Source organism: Chelonia mydas, chromosome 14 (genome assembly GCF_015237465.2).
Source record: "Chelonia mydas isolate rCheMyd1 chromosome 14, rCheMyd1.pri.v2, whole genome shotgun sequence".
In the NCBI taxonomy this organism is placed as follows: domain Eukaryota; kingdom Metazoa; phylum Chordata; order Testudines; family Cheloniidae; genus Chelonia; species Chelonia mydas.
Genome location: NC_051254.2, coordinates 30,713,329 through 30,727,981, shown reverse-complemented (window position 1 = coordinate 30,727,981; position 14,653 = coordinate 30,713,329). Strand labels below are relative to the sequence as shown.

General features: G+C 47.9%; 1 protein-coding gene across 2 annotated transcripts; it reads left to right on the top strand.

The window, feature by feature from the left end:
• Positions 1-423: 423 nt before the first annotated feature.
• On the top strand, positions 424-4,192 carry LOC114021534 (zinc finger protein 436). 2 transcript variants are annotated; one of them, XM_027830943.3, is made up of 2 exons: positions 424-747; positions 2,366-4,192. In XM_027830943.3, exon 2 carries the CDS (start codon positions 2,438-2,440, stop codon positions 3,440-3,442), a length of 1,005 nt encoding a protein of 334 aa, XP_027686744.2. In that variant the 5' UTR covers positions 424-747; positions 2,366-2,437; the 3' UTR covers positions 3,443-4,192. The 2 variants fall into 2 exon arrangements, with proteins under 2 accessions (XP_027686744.2, XP_027686745.2); XM_027830944.3 differs by having other exon boundaries at positions 560-747; positions 2,369-4,192.
• Positions 4,193-14,653: the final 10,461 nt, after the last annotated feature.

The following is a 14,653-nucleotide window of genomic DNA, read 5'->3' as shown; positions in this document are numbered from 1 at the left end:
TTCAGGGCTTTTTCTTATATAGGCACCAATTACAAAACCCCCCCCCCCCAATATTTCACACTTGCTATCTGGTCACCCTGCCAATAGAGGGGGATGGAAGGGGGACCTGCAGGGAGCTCGTGGGGGAAATGGAGGGATGCAAGGAGCCCTTGGTGATTGCAGTGAGCTCAAGCTACACAGTGTGCATGTCTGTCTGCCGGGGGACATTTTCACATCACCATCAATTTTACTCCCATCTGAATATCCTGGGAGTTTTCACCCCTGCTCGATGTCACCATCACAACTCTTCCAGCCCCAGCTTCCAGTTACATCCCAGTATATGCGGGCAGCCAAGACAAGACCTGCCCCATGCATCCCTTCTCAGATGGGTCTTAAACCTGAAAAGCCATTTGCAGTTCAAACGTGCATTAACACGGTGCTCAGCAGCAGCAAAGCGGACCGCCTTCAGCAGCTGTTGTCATCAGAAGGCTAGTTTGGCCTCTGGTTACTGCTAAGGAAGGGGGAGGGGGATTCTCCGAGTCTCTCTGGCTTTCGTCTGACCAGGATATAAGGGATTGAACTTCCTGGGTCAGGAGCTGGGGCTGTTGCCTCCATTGTGAGCCGGACTGAGCCGCTGCTGCTGTGTGGGCAGAGCCATTCCCTACAGCCTTTCTGTGCCCAGCCGGGGGGACTTTCTCCGGGGCTGAAACCAGCCCCTGGGGCAGCCTCGGGCTTTGTCGACATCAGCTTCTGAGCCGCAGACTCCAGGTAATTGCAAGAGGGAACCTGGAGAAAGTGCGAGGGCCGGGCAGAAAGCGAGCCGCGCTGGCTCTGCCCAGATGGCCCCTCCTCACCCCCAGCGCTTCTCGCTCGTCGCATGGCAGCTCGCTCCCGTTCGCACTATTAGAAGCCAGGCCAGCGATGGGGGAGGAAATGCCTCCGGGCTGGACCCTGCCAGAGGGGAGGGCAGCGGGGGAAGGAAAGCCCAGAAAGGGGCAGCAGGAGAGAGAACTGGGGAGGGGAGTTCCCGGATCCCGAACCTGCCCAACTCAGCTCCAAGTGCTGCGGTCACTGATACATCAGCTAGTAAAGCTGTCTTTTAAAAACTCTTATTCATAGCCTAGGTTACCTTATACAAAGGCCATCTGAGAATTGACTTTCTTGGGTTTTTTTAACTAGAAGAGCAGAGAGAGGAAAAGCCAGTTGCTGCCTCTGCTTAGTCCCTGCACTTGGGGATAATGTCAGGGGAAACCGCTAAAATGGCTCTTTTGATTGTTATTAGTCTTGGCTACAGATGAGCGGGCTGGGTTCTTTGCAGAAATAAATAAAAATGTCCCCCTGCCCTAAGGAGCTGCCAGTTAAGAGCTGGGTGCTCTTGCCTTGCATTTTGTGTCATTCACCCTCTGCTCTGCTAATCTGAAATGGTTGTGTTTTCCCCCACTTTGCACTTAATCTGCACCAGTGTAAATGACAAGTATAAGGCTATGGGGAATGAGGCCTTGGCGTGCTTCTGTGAATAGTTACTCACATGAGTGAATAGTTGTAGGACTGGTCCCTAAATTAATACATGCCATCAGTGAGAGTCATAACAGAAAATCTGAGGGGTTAAGGGGTACCCAGGGCAACTATGAGCTCAGGTGGCTACTCCGGAAGGCATAGTCTGACCTCCTTTAGAATAGGGGTTCTCAACATCTTTCTTTCTGAGCCCCCTCCTCCCCCCAACATGATATTAAAAACTCCGCGGCCCACCTGTGCCACAGCAACTGTTTTTCTGCATATCCAGTAAATTAAAAGCCAGACCTGACATGAGGGGGTAGCAACCAGGGCCCCACACCACAGAGGATCCCTCCAAGCTAAGTTACTCAGACTTCGGCTTTAGTCCTGCATGGCAGGGCTCAGGCTTCAGCTTTCTGCCTTGGGACCCAGTGAATTTCACGTGGGCCTTGCTCTCTGGTTTATTTTAGAGGGCCCCCTGAAACCTGCTCACAGCCCTTCCAAGGCGCCCTGGATCCCTGGGTGAGAACCTTCTCTGACCTGTGCTATACAGCAGAGATCACCCGGTGATTACTGCATTGAGCCCAATAATGTGTGGCTGAGCTAGAGAGCACATTTTTCTTTTCTTTTTTTAGAAAGAGGCATCCAATCTTTTTAAAAGCTTTAAATGATGGAAAGCCTACCACGTCCCTTGGGAAGTTATTAAAAATTATGCCTTAATTCCATTTTGAGCTCGGCTGCCTGTATCATCCAGCCATTGGATTTGTTACACCTTTGCCTGTGAGGTTAAAGAGCCTTCTCAGTTCTAAAATAATTTGTCAACCGATTATTCCTGTTTCCTTTTGCCCATGCTTGGAGCATGACTCGTGTCTGGATTCTCTCTTTATCCCAGCAGGTGTCAGGACTGTGAGTGATAACAAAACAGGTGAATCTTCAAAGCCTTGCTGGAGAGGAACTGCCTGAGATGTCTCCAAAACGATCCAAAGGAAACGTGTCTCAGAATCTGGACCAGGGATTTTCCCTTAAGAGTCAGGGCAGGTCAGAAGCACAGCAGCAAAACCCTTCAGAGGAGAGAGAGGGTAAGTCCACACACCGTGGGAGAGGCGTGAGGAAACGCAAAGACACCATCGTCCGCCAGAGAACATATGCAGGGGAGAGGCCCAACATCTGCATCGAATGTGGGAAAAGCTTCACCCAGAGCTCAGACCTTATGAATCATCGGAGAATCCACACAGGGGAGAAACCTTATAAATGTATTGACTGCGGGAAAAGCTTCAGCATCAATTCAAACCTTATCCGTCACCAGAGAACCCATACCGGGGACAGACCCCACAGCTGCTCTGACTGTGGGAAAAGCTTCACAGACAAGTCGACACAGACCCAGCACCAGTGCGTCCACATGGGTGAGAAGCCTTATAAATGTATCGACTGTGGGAAGAGCTTCAGCCGCAGCTCCCACCACAAGAGGCGCCTGAGGAGCCCTCCAGGGAAAAGGCAGGACAAATGCATCCAGCGGGACAGTGCTGCCATCGGAAAGGTTAAAAAAACTAAAACATCAAAGAAGAAAACCTCGACTATCGAGATCCCCATCACGTGTGCTGAGTGCTGGCAAAGCTTCAGCCAGAACTCGGACCTGGTCAAACATATGAGGATCCACACAGGAGAGAAACCCTATGAGTGCAGTCACTGTGGGAAATGCTTCAATGTCAGTTCAAACCTGATCAGACACCAGAGGATCCACACGGGAGAGAAGCCCTACACATGCTCTGACTGCGGGAAAAGCTTCACTGACAAATCTACCCTGACCCAGCATCACCGGATCCACACAGGAGAGAAGCCTTATGAGTGCATTTACTGTGGGAAAAGCTTCAGCCGCAGTTCCCACCACAAGAGGCATCAGAGAACCCACACAGGAGAGAACCCTGTTTCCTTCCTGCCTTTATGGCCGTACCCCACTCAAGCATGTTAGGGGTTGGGGGAGGAAAGGAAAGTCCATCAGAGCAGCAGGAGGCAGTAGCTAGAGGAGATTGGAGCTGTGTGCTTGTGGGATCTGCTTTCTGGGGGTTAGTGGGGTGGGAGGGAACTGGTATGGCTTTTTAGCAGGGATCATTAGGGGAAGGGGTTGGTTCTTGGGAGAATTGGTTGTTTTAGTGGGTTGGGACTAGGGATGGGCAAGGAGAGCTGGCCAGTGGCTGGGATTTGTATTGGGAGGGCGAGTAGCTGGTAGGATAAGGGATATGTTTGTCTTGTTAAATTTTTACTATTGGCCTGTGTAGAACGGTTTGTAGGTTTCTTGCCATTTCCAGGTAGAATGAGTGTCTACGTCCCTGAGAACACCAGCGGGACTAACCCAGACGGGGTTCGCTATGGAACGTCTCAGCAGAGAGGCCATGGGGACCGAGCGGGGAGTTGGAAGTGGCTCTTCCAGGAGAGGACTGCAGCACAGCTTTCACGCTGTGTGTACCAAGGGCCTCTCTCCAGCAGCAGCACATTCACATCTCTTTTAACTAGTTCAGGTCAAAGGCAAATGAGGCCAGCTCCCACTCTGGTGTTAGGACATGAGAGTCTCATTTCTACTTTAAACAGCCCACTCAGTTACTACCATTCCCTTCCTTTCTCTTCTGGAATAGACAAGGCTGTGCTAGCCCAGCTGTCGTACATGGGGACTCTGTATGCACCGTAGAACAAATAGCGATTAACAAAATGTTTAAACCAAAAATCATTTCCATTTCTTTGTTCTTGTGGTTCTTACTGTCTCTGGGCTTTAATCTTTCTTCTGTTCCCCACCCCAAATGTAATCAGTTCAGGGGAATTCATGGCACTGTTAGCAGAATTCAGGTGACCTGTGAGCTGAAGAGGTCACTTGGGGCTAATGTGGCTCCTCACCCCAAGAGGCCAGACACTTCCAGAGGGGAGCAGCCTGTCTCCTCCTCCCCAGCAGCAGCTGAAGCATTGCTCCTTTCTCTCTCTGGGTCATCCTTACCTACTAGGAGGTGTAGAATTGGACTTCTTCAGACATCTTAACCTACCTCACGCTTCCCAGTCAGTTACCCTCTCTGTGTGTGTGTAATCCGTCTGTAGCTGTTGAGGAATCCTGAAGCTCCTTAATTATTTTTTAATTCTTAATCTACTATTCTCTCTTAAAAAGAGACTGAGCTGGCACAACCCCTTGCTCAAATTATTTCCTTTGTTGATCACTCCAGACACAACCTATGTGCCTTTTTGTGCTAGCCCATTCTAAGCTCGCCCGTAGCCCAGATGTGTCTCTTCCCTCACAAATCTCCACTTGGGGCCCATCCCTTTCTGCCTCCCTAAAATTCCCACTAGAATTTCATTTGGGCATGTGCTTCACCCTTCCTTTCTGTCCTAAACAGTTGTCACTATTTAAATACCAGAGTTATTCTGCCTTGGAGTTAAGTTCTAGTGAAGTGTTTCATGATGTATTAGGTGACATTCTATTAGGTAACCTCTGACTATGCAGATGCACTGGGATGGTGGCTGAGTATCAAGCCTTAATGTTACTACTTCTTGATGATTAATTCAAAGGTGTCAGACTCATTCTGTGCAGATGGCTGAATTACAATTTCTGTTTGTAGAGCCCTGCAAATTTGGGGATATCCACAGACCATGTTTGTGGAGTGTGGATCTGTTGCGGATACAAATTTTGTGTCCATACAGGGCTCTGTCTATTTGGGCTGGACTTGCAAGAGTTCTCACCACTCAAAATGTGGGGCAGACTTTCAAAAGAGCTCTGTACTCAGCAGCTCCTGTTTTTCCCAGCAGGGAGGGAAGGATTCTCCATTGTTCTCAATGGGAGCTGCTCAATACTTTTGAAAATCTGGCCCTTAGAGTCCCTGAGCCAGGAGTGAAAAGTTCACTGGCCAAGAGCATCTTTCGGTATTGTCTGAGTACAGAATGTGCCTCTAATTAACAAAGTTAAATAGACTCATAAATTCCAAGACCACAAGGGACCATTGCTCTGATATACTGTATTGCATTTCAGGACTTAAAAAGTCAGTAGGTAGGTCATTTAGGTAACCTCTTTTCATCTGTGCTCTAACGTTCCCTTCCATGGGGCCCCCTTATGACTAGCCTCCCCTGTGTGTGTGTGTACGTACACACACACACACACGTCATTTTCCCCACCCCCTCCTTCTCCCTGTTAGCATTTCTCTGCACAGCAGCAGTCAGCTGTAGAAGGGGGATGCAGGTCAAAGCCTGTCTTCTGGAGGTGGCAGGGGGAGAGGGTTCTGTTCCTGGGATGAGAGGTTCATGTTTTCCTAAGCCTGGTACTAAGGGTAGGCATTGGCTTGTGAAAAGGAGAGCCATTGACTAGAGGGGTGAAGAAAGGTGCGGGAAAGTGCTCATTTGCTTGTGTCTACTCAGGAACTAGAATCTTTTACTCCAGCACAAGTTCCCTGCTGGAAGCAAGCAGCAGTGGATTACGCTGAGAGAGGGTTCTAGACCAAACTATGTGCCTAGAGAATGGCAGTGATGAGAATTCAGAGAGGGAACCCCTGAGGTACCTTTTCTTCCGGTGCTTCCTGCAGGGCAGATCCACATACCAGGCCGTACCTGCATGCCATAACAGTTCAGAGTTAGAGAGCTGGCCCCAAACACTGACTGAAATCAATAATGCAGAGAGGGAGCGAAATTAAGGGTCATGGGACTGTTCCCCTCTGAGAACTGAACAGAGCAGGAGTTAGGGTGTGTTTACACTTAAAATGCCACAGTTGCAGCACTGTTCTGCTTAGTGAAGAGAGCTTCTACCATCAATGTAGGTACTCCACCTCTCTGAGAAGTGGAGGCTAGGTCTCTCAAAGACATAGTGTTGTCTGCAGTGGGAGTTAGGTCCACGTGGATTTTCCACACCCCTGAGTGACATAGTTATCAACCTAATCCCAGGTGTAGGCAGTGATATGTCAACAGGAGAGCTCAGGGGCTTGGGTAATGCAATATGGGGCCTCTTCTGTTTTTAATATTCTTCAAGGGGAGAAGGTTGAGTAGTATGATTTCTCCCACTGCAAATGTCACAATTGGCTGTACCTTTTCTGACTTATTTTCCCCCTACCAGAATGAGGAGCATGGGAGCAGATCACCCTCCACCTCCACCCCATGCAGAGAGCTGTTCTCTGCTTGTCTGGATACCTCCCATCACTCGATAGAGCCTTCCAGCCACCCTGGGCACTACCCTTTATATAATCTGTTAACTCCTTTTGCTTCTATCACCACTTTTGTCGGAAGAGTCCCAGACACTTGGGACAAATGGCATTCAAGGCCCTGCCATGCTGAGATGTAGGAGTTTAGCAGTCCTATTGTTCCAGCAACAGGGCCTGGCAGGTTCACAGGTGGGGAAGGGCAGAACCATGCACCTGAGTGAGAGTCTGTCCAGCCCAGTTTATCCCATCCCAGCTGCTTTCTCTGCAACACCCAACCCAACCCAACTTCTTGTCCCAACTACCAGCTGCCAATCACCTTCCCATTCCCTGTTGTTGTTAGGGCTGGATTAAGGCAATCTTGGAATCAAGGTAGAGCAAAACATTGAGGTGCTGCTGTGTCTGCCCACCATTTAGTACAATGCGGGTGGCATTCTGGAGAGGCTGGGACACAATAGGGAAGAATGGAGTAGGGGGGGCTTCCTTGTCAGCCAGGTTGTACCTGCTTGGTGGGTGGACTGCTGTGCACTTCCCCTCCTGCCACACTCAGAGCCCTCTGTTGGGGAGGTCTTGGCAGCAGAGATGGGGCAGCTCCCCCTCTCAGAGCAACTGTCCCAGGCTTACTACACTCAGGCAGCCTCAGCCACACTCAGGTCATATTTTCAAGCTTTTCTTTGCAACTATGAGAGCTAGAAACGGACTCTTTTTCCACCAGGAAAGCAGTGGTTGCTGTAATTGCGTGACTCCAGGAGCTGGGTCCCCAGCGCATGGAGAAATAGTGCCTGTGCTCTACTTCAGCCCTGGCAGCTCTCTGTTCCCATCTGTTACACAAATACCCAGCATCTTCTGGCTCCATCCTCCCTTCCCATGTTACAGCACCATCACCAAGGCTCTCTGCTGCCCATGTCAGTTTCAAGCCAGTGGGAGATAATTGCTTTCTATTTTTTTATTGAACATAAAATCCCCTCAGATTTTCTCCTTTTTTCTCTCCATTTTTTAACTGGGGTAACTTCCTGGTTACCCAAGATGGCAGGGGGTTGGCATGGGAGGGAATTAAACCTCTTTTCAGTCAACTACTCTGTGCATGTTTGGGAATCAGTGTTTTACTCCATTTATGTAAATAAAACTCCGCCACCCCAAAGCAGTATACAGCCTCCTGCCCATCCAAACTCCATTACCCATATACCATCCCTGCTTCTGCCCCTTACAACTGCCTAAGAAACTTCTGTCTTCATCCTCCTCTCCGTGCTTGGGTCATTGGATGCCGTCCAGAACCCCCTGCTGCCCACGTAAAGGGCAGGGCTGGGGAGCAGGAGGAAACAACCACTTTAAATTTGCTTTTTGAGTATTAGTATAAAATTTGGGATTTCATCCCTTTTTCCCTCTGAATATCAAATCTTGATGGAAAATATTAATGTTCTCCTCACCTGTTGCCATTTGTGTGTAACTGTTGAACATTATTTGATAGACACAATAGTCTCTTCTGCCACTGTCGTTTTCTCTCGCTAATTATCAGATATTGATCAAATCCCTCAGATTTCCCCTATTCTCTCTAATTAGTGACTATTGATATTAAAAACCCCTTAAATTACACCCCTAAATGTCCAATCTCATCCAAATTGGGTATTTTCTGTGTAATTAGGGAATAGTGATATTTTACATTAATATGAAAATCCTCTCAATTCTGGGGGTTTCTCATCCTTTTTAATTGCAGAAACTTGGCCTTGAGTTGGAGGGAAACTGTAATCCTCACTCATTACCACAGCTCTCCCTCTGCCAACCACCTGCCCCTCCCCGGCTCCATCCCAAATGCTGTGGAACCTTCTGGTGCCATCTCCCTTCCCTGCCCATGTCACCCAGGGCTCCCTGCAGCCCACGTCTGTTGCACAGCAGAGGGGGACTGCTCACTTTTGAGTTAATTATCTCATATTGACCTAATGTCCCCAGAGATTGTATCCCTTTTTTCTCTCCCATTTAAACTGCAGCAACTTTTTCTGCTTCTGGAGGGAAATAGTTGCCTTTAGTCATTACTCCAGAGGGAGAAGAGCAAGGGAAGGCATTTAAACACCCCTTCAATATTTTCCCCCTTTCACGCCTCTGATCTGGGAATCAAATTGTTTCCCCTTTATGTCAATAAAAATACCCCTGGATGATTATGTCTGCCATTTAGGCACTCCCAACTGCCACAGAACCTTCCGGTCCCGTCTCCCAACTGCAAAATAACTGCCTCTCGCCTATTGCTGCCCGCTCCCAACTGGCACAGAACCTTCCGGTCCTGTCTCCCAACTGCGTTTTGCCTGATGCTGCCTGCTCCCAACTGCTGCAGAACCTTCCCATCCCATCTCCCAACTGCCCCTCCCCTGCTGCCCACTCCCAACTGCCACAGAATCTTCCAGTCCTCTCTCAACTGCCACAGAACCTTCTGGTCCCATCTCCCAATAGCCCGACAACTTCCTCTCGCCTGTTGCTGTCTGCTTCCAACTGCCACAGAACTTTCCCATCCCGTCTCTCAAATGCCCCTCTCCTGCTGCTGCCCGCTCCCAACTGCCACAGACAGTTTGGGCTCCGTTCCCCCCTCCCTTCTGCAAAAGCAGTATCACCAACAGCTCTGCCTTTGTGAAAAGCAAACAGGGAGGCTAATCCTCACTTTCGCTACAATCAAACATTGGTATAAAATACCCTCAGATTTTGTCCCTTTTTAATCTCCCTTTTTAAACTGCAGTAAGCCCTTGGTTCCCATACCTCTCAATTTGCCAGGGCCGAAATGTGAGATACAATGTATGACAAAGGCCCAAAGGGAGGGAAATAATAATAAAACCCCGCAGGAAACTGGAACAGTGGTGGGATCCATCCCTTTAGTCTGAAGAACGCTGCACACTTGTGATTTTTCATTTATGATACAATTTTCAACAGTAATGAGGAGGGGATGCTTAATTTGTATGAAATTGTGGGTCTAAAATGAGTGTGAGTCCACACTAGTTTTGGAGGGAAAAATATTAACACATTTGCTGATTAACATGTCTCATATTGGCACCTGCTCCAATCTGGAGGACTGGGTGTGTCAGAGCACCCAGGGAATGGGATGCGGGGCCTTTCACCATTAGGGCTCTGGTTCCAATCCAGCTTCCCCGATTTAGAAGGCAGGTTATTTTTTAGTGGTGGATGTTAGGGGTCTTGTCTTATTCCTTCACCCGCTTACTTCCCTGGTCCTTCTCGCATGAACAGAGAGCAACAATACCCGAAGTCCAAAGGTGCAAACAATTCGATGTTTATTGGGGTGAACTTCCAGCAAGCATGATTCCAGTTTCCTTCCTTAGTGTCCCCCTTCCCAGCTCTGACACCACAGAGCCTTACCTGTGTCCCTGTTCCCATTCCTGCCCTTAGCAAAACATGATTCCAATTTCCCCACCTCCATTCCCTGTTCGCATTCCCCACCCTTACTTCCTGATTGACTGCACACTGTATAGTAAAACTTGAGTTCTGCTTAGATATACCTTAACCTATCATTTTACCAATAGCACCTTCTTTCAATGTGACTAGTTTGGAAAGTAAGGATGTGACTGTTCGCTTCCCAGCTTATGGCTGCCTCTGCTGCTTAGCCAAAGATCTTACCCTAAGAACAGGGCCTCAGACTGTCACAGTAAGAGAAAAAAGAAAAGGAGTACTTGTGGCACCTTAGAGACTAACCAATTTATTTGAGCATAAACTCAGGTGTCAAGAATTATAACATTCATAAACCAGTCAGAGAACACTTTGGTCACGCGATTACAGACATGAAAGTTGCGATATTACAACAGAAAAACTTCAAAACCAGACTCCAGCGAGAGACTGCTGAATTGGAATTCATTTGCAAATTGGATACAATTAACTTAGGCTTGAATAGAGACTGGGAGTGACTAAGTCATTATGCAAGGTAACCTATTTCCCCTTGTTTATTCCTTCCCCCCTTCTCCCCCCCCCCCCCCGCCCCGCACTATTCCTCAGACATTCTTGTTAAACCCTGGATTTGTGCTGGAAATGGCCCATCTTTATTATCATACACATTGTAAGGCGAGTGATCACTTTAGATAAGCTATTACCAGGAGGAGAGTGGGGTGGGGGGAGAGAAAACCTTTGGAAGTGATAAACACCCATTTTTTCATGGTCTGTGTGTATAAGAACATGGTCAGTGTATTTTCCACTTTATGCATCCGATGAAGTGAGCTGTAGGTCACGAAAGCTTATGCTCAAATAAATTGGTTAGTCTCTAAGGTGCCACAAGTACTCCTTTTCTTAGTGTAAGGAATGACTCTTGTCTGCATTCCTTCTTTATCCCATCATATGATGGGACCATAAAAGAACATAAGGAGGAGAATCTTTACCAGAATATACAGAGAGTGTCCATGCAAGAGGCCACCAATAAATCCAAAGGGAATGTTACCCAAAGTCTTGAAAAGAGGCAACTCTAAGAGCCAGAGCAAGTTAGAAAAACCCTCAATGGGAGAAAGGGAGTGAAACCACTAACCATGCAGGAAATTTCCTGAATGGTCTCATTTTCCAAGGCACACACCCAGGGGAGAAACCAAACATATGTATAGAATGTGGGAAAAGTTTTGCTCAGAACTCAGACCTTGTTAATCATCAGAGATCCACATTGGAAAGAAAGCCTATAAGTGTATGTACTGTGGGAAAAGGTTCAATGTGAGCGCGAACCTGAGTGGACACAAGAGGATCCACAAGGGAGAGAGACCCTATCTCTTCTCTAACTGTGTGGGAAAAGCTTCACTGACAAATCGACACTCACTCAGCACCAGTGCCTCCACATGGGAGAGAGACTTTATAAGTGCACTGACTGTTGGAAGAGCTTCAGCCGCATCTCCTACCACAAGAGACACCTGAGGAATCCTCCAGGGAAGAAATGGAGTAAATGCAGCCATGGGGAACAGTATACAGAAATTCAAAGAGATCAGCATCCAGGAGCAGATCCCAATGATCCAGATCCCGAACATGTGTGCTATATGCTGGAAAAGCTTAGACCAGAATTCACACCTTTTAAGCATCAGAGAATCCACACAGGAGAGAAAACTTACAAGTGCCTCGGCTGCAGGAAAAGGTTCAGTGTCAGGTCAAACCTCAAAAGGTGTCAGAGAATCCACCTGAGAGAGAAGCCCTACCTATACCTGACTGTGGGAAAAGCTTTAGCTCCAGAGAATCCACACTGGGGCGAAAGCCTACAAATGTGTCTACTGTGGGAAGAGCTTCAGACAGAGCTTCCACCATAAGAGATATCAGAGAACCCACATGGAGGAGAACCCCCATCTCCTTTCTGCCCCTTTGGCACTGCCCGTCTCAGATCTATGAAAAAACTAACTAACCTGTGGGCTTTTGTGGAGGAAGCCATTAGTTGGGGATCAATATAGGAGTAGTCTTGGATTCCTTACCGATGCTGAGCTCTCACATTGCAAGTACAGTAGAACCTCAGAGTTATGAATACCAGAGTTATGAACTAACCAGTCAAGCACACACCTCATTTGGAACCAGAACTGGAAGTATGCAATCAGGCAGCGGCAGAGACCAAGGCAAAAAAAAAAAGACAAATACAGTACAGTATTGTGTTAAACTTAAACTACTCAAAAAATAAAGGGAAAGTTAAAAAAAAAAGATTTGACCATATAAGGAAACCATTTCTGTGCTTGTTTCATTTAAATTTAAATGGTTAAAAACAGAAATTTTCTTTTGCAAAGCTGTATCAAGCAAATGTTCACTTGTAACCTTTTGAAATAACCATAACGTTTCGTTCAGAGTGTTAAGAACATTTCAGAGTTACAAACAACCTCCATTCCCAAGGTGTTGAATTTGGGAAAAACTTGCTACAGTTTTGACTGCACTTCCTGAGGGAGTTGGCTGATGGAATGCAGAGCCGTTGGCCATTATCTTTGAAAACTCGTGACAACTGGGGGAGGACCCGGACGATTTAAAAAAGCCAAATATAGTGCCCAAGGGAAGAAGGAGAATCCGGGGAACTACAGCCTCACCTCAGTTCCCGAAAAAATAATGAAGCAGGTCCTCAAGGAAATCATTTTGAAGCACTTGGAGGAGAGGAAAATGATCAGGAACAGTTAATATGGATTCACCAAGGGCAAGTCATGCCTGACCAACCTGATTGCCTTGTATGAAGAAATACCTGTCTCTGTGTATATGGGGAAGCAGTGGATGTGATATACCTTGACTTTAGCTTTTGATACGGCCTCCCACAGTATTCTTGCCAGCAAGTTAAAGAAATATGGATTGGATGAATGGACTATATGGTGGATAGAAAGCTGACTAGATCGTCGGGTTCAACTGGTAGTGATCAATGGCTCGACGTCTAGTTGGTCCGTTTTGTTCATCTTCATTAGTGATCTCAATGATGGGATGGATTCCACCCTCAGCAAGTTCACCGATGACACTAATCTGGGGCGAGAGGTAGATACACTGGAGGGTAGGGATAGGGTCCAGAGTGACCTAGACAAATTGGAGGATTGGGCCAAAAGAAATCTGATGAGGTTCAACAAGGACAAGTGCAGAGACCTGCACTTAGGATGCTGGAGACTGACTGGGTAAGTGGCAGTTCTGCAGAAAAGGACCTGGGGATTACAGTGGACAAGAAGCTGGATATGAGTCAACAGTGTGCCCTTGTTGCCAAGAAGGCCAATGGCATTTTCGGATGTATAAGTAGGGGCATTGCCAGCAGAACGAGGGTCGTGATCGTTCCCCTCTATTCGGCACTGGTGAGGCAACATCTGGAGTATTGTGTCCAGTTTTGGGCTCCCCACTACAAAAAGGATGTGGACAAATTGGTGAGTCCAGCTGAAGGTAACTAAAATGATTAGGGGGCTGGGGCACATGACTTATGAAGAGAGGCTGAGGGAACTGGGCTTATTTAGTCTGAGGGGCGATTTGGTAGCAGCATTCAACTACCTAAAGGGGGGGTTCCAAAGAGGATGGAACTGGGCTGGTCTCAGTGGTGGCAAATGACAGAACAAGGAGCAATGGTCTCAAGTTGCAGCAGGAGAGGTCTAGGTTGGATAGTAAGAAAAACATTTCACTAGGAGGGTAGTGAAGCACTGGAATGCGTTACCTAGGGAGGTGGTGGAATCGCCATCCTTAGAGGTTTTTACGATCTGGCTTCACAAAGCCCTGGCTGGGATGATTTAGTTGGGCTTGGTCCTGCTTCGATCAGGGGTTGGACTAGATAACCTCCTGAAGTCTCTTCCAACCTTAATCTTCTATGATTCTGTGATTCCTCTATGCAGCACTGAGAGGTTGTTTGCTACCATCTCCAGTTGGCTAGGAGGCTCTGTCCCATCTTAGCAGATGACTATCTGGTCTCAGTTATTTGTGCCTTTCTCACCTATATATAGCGGTCAGTACGTTTGGGATTTCAACAATTTCCACCCCACCATCAACCTCAGCCTGGACCAGTCCACACAAGAGGTCCACTTCCTAGACACTAAAGTGCTAATAAGTGATGGTCATATACTGGAAACGTACCTATACTGGAAACATACTGACCGCTATACTTACCTACATGCAATGATGAGCTGGAGCCCGTTCGCACCGGTTCGCGAGTACCGGTTGTAAAATTTAGAAGCTGGTTTAGAACAGGTTGTTAAAGGCTTGGGCAAACTCCTGCCCGCGCGCCACATCTGGTCTGCAGGACCGTCCTGTCCGACCTGCCTGAGTTGCCTCCTGGGGAGGCTCTCATTCAGAATCCCTTTTTACACACCCGGCGGCACTCCGGGTCTTCGGCGGCACTTCGGCAGCAGGTCCTTCACTCGCTCCCTCAGTGCCACCGAAGACCCGGAGCGAGTGAAGGACGTGCCGCTGAAGTGCCACCGAAGACCTGGGGCAACTGAAGGAACCGGTTCTTCAGATTTTGGCAGCTCATCACTGGCTACATGCCTCCAGCTTTCATACAAACCACATCACACGATGCATTGTCTGCAGCCAAGCTCTAAGATACAACCGCATTTGCTCCGATCCCTCAGACAGAGACAAACACC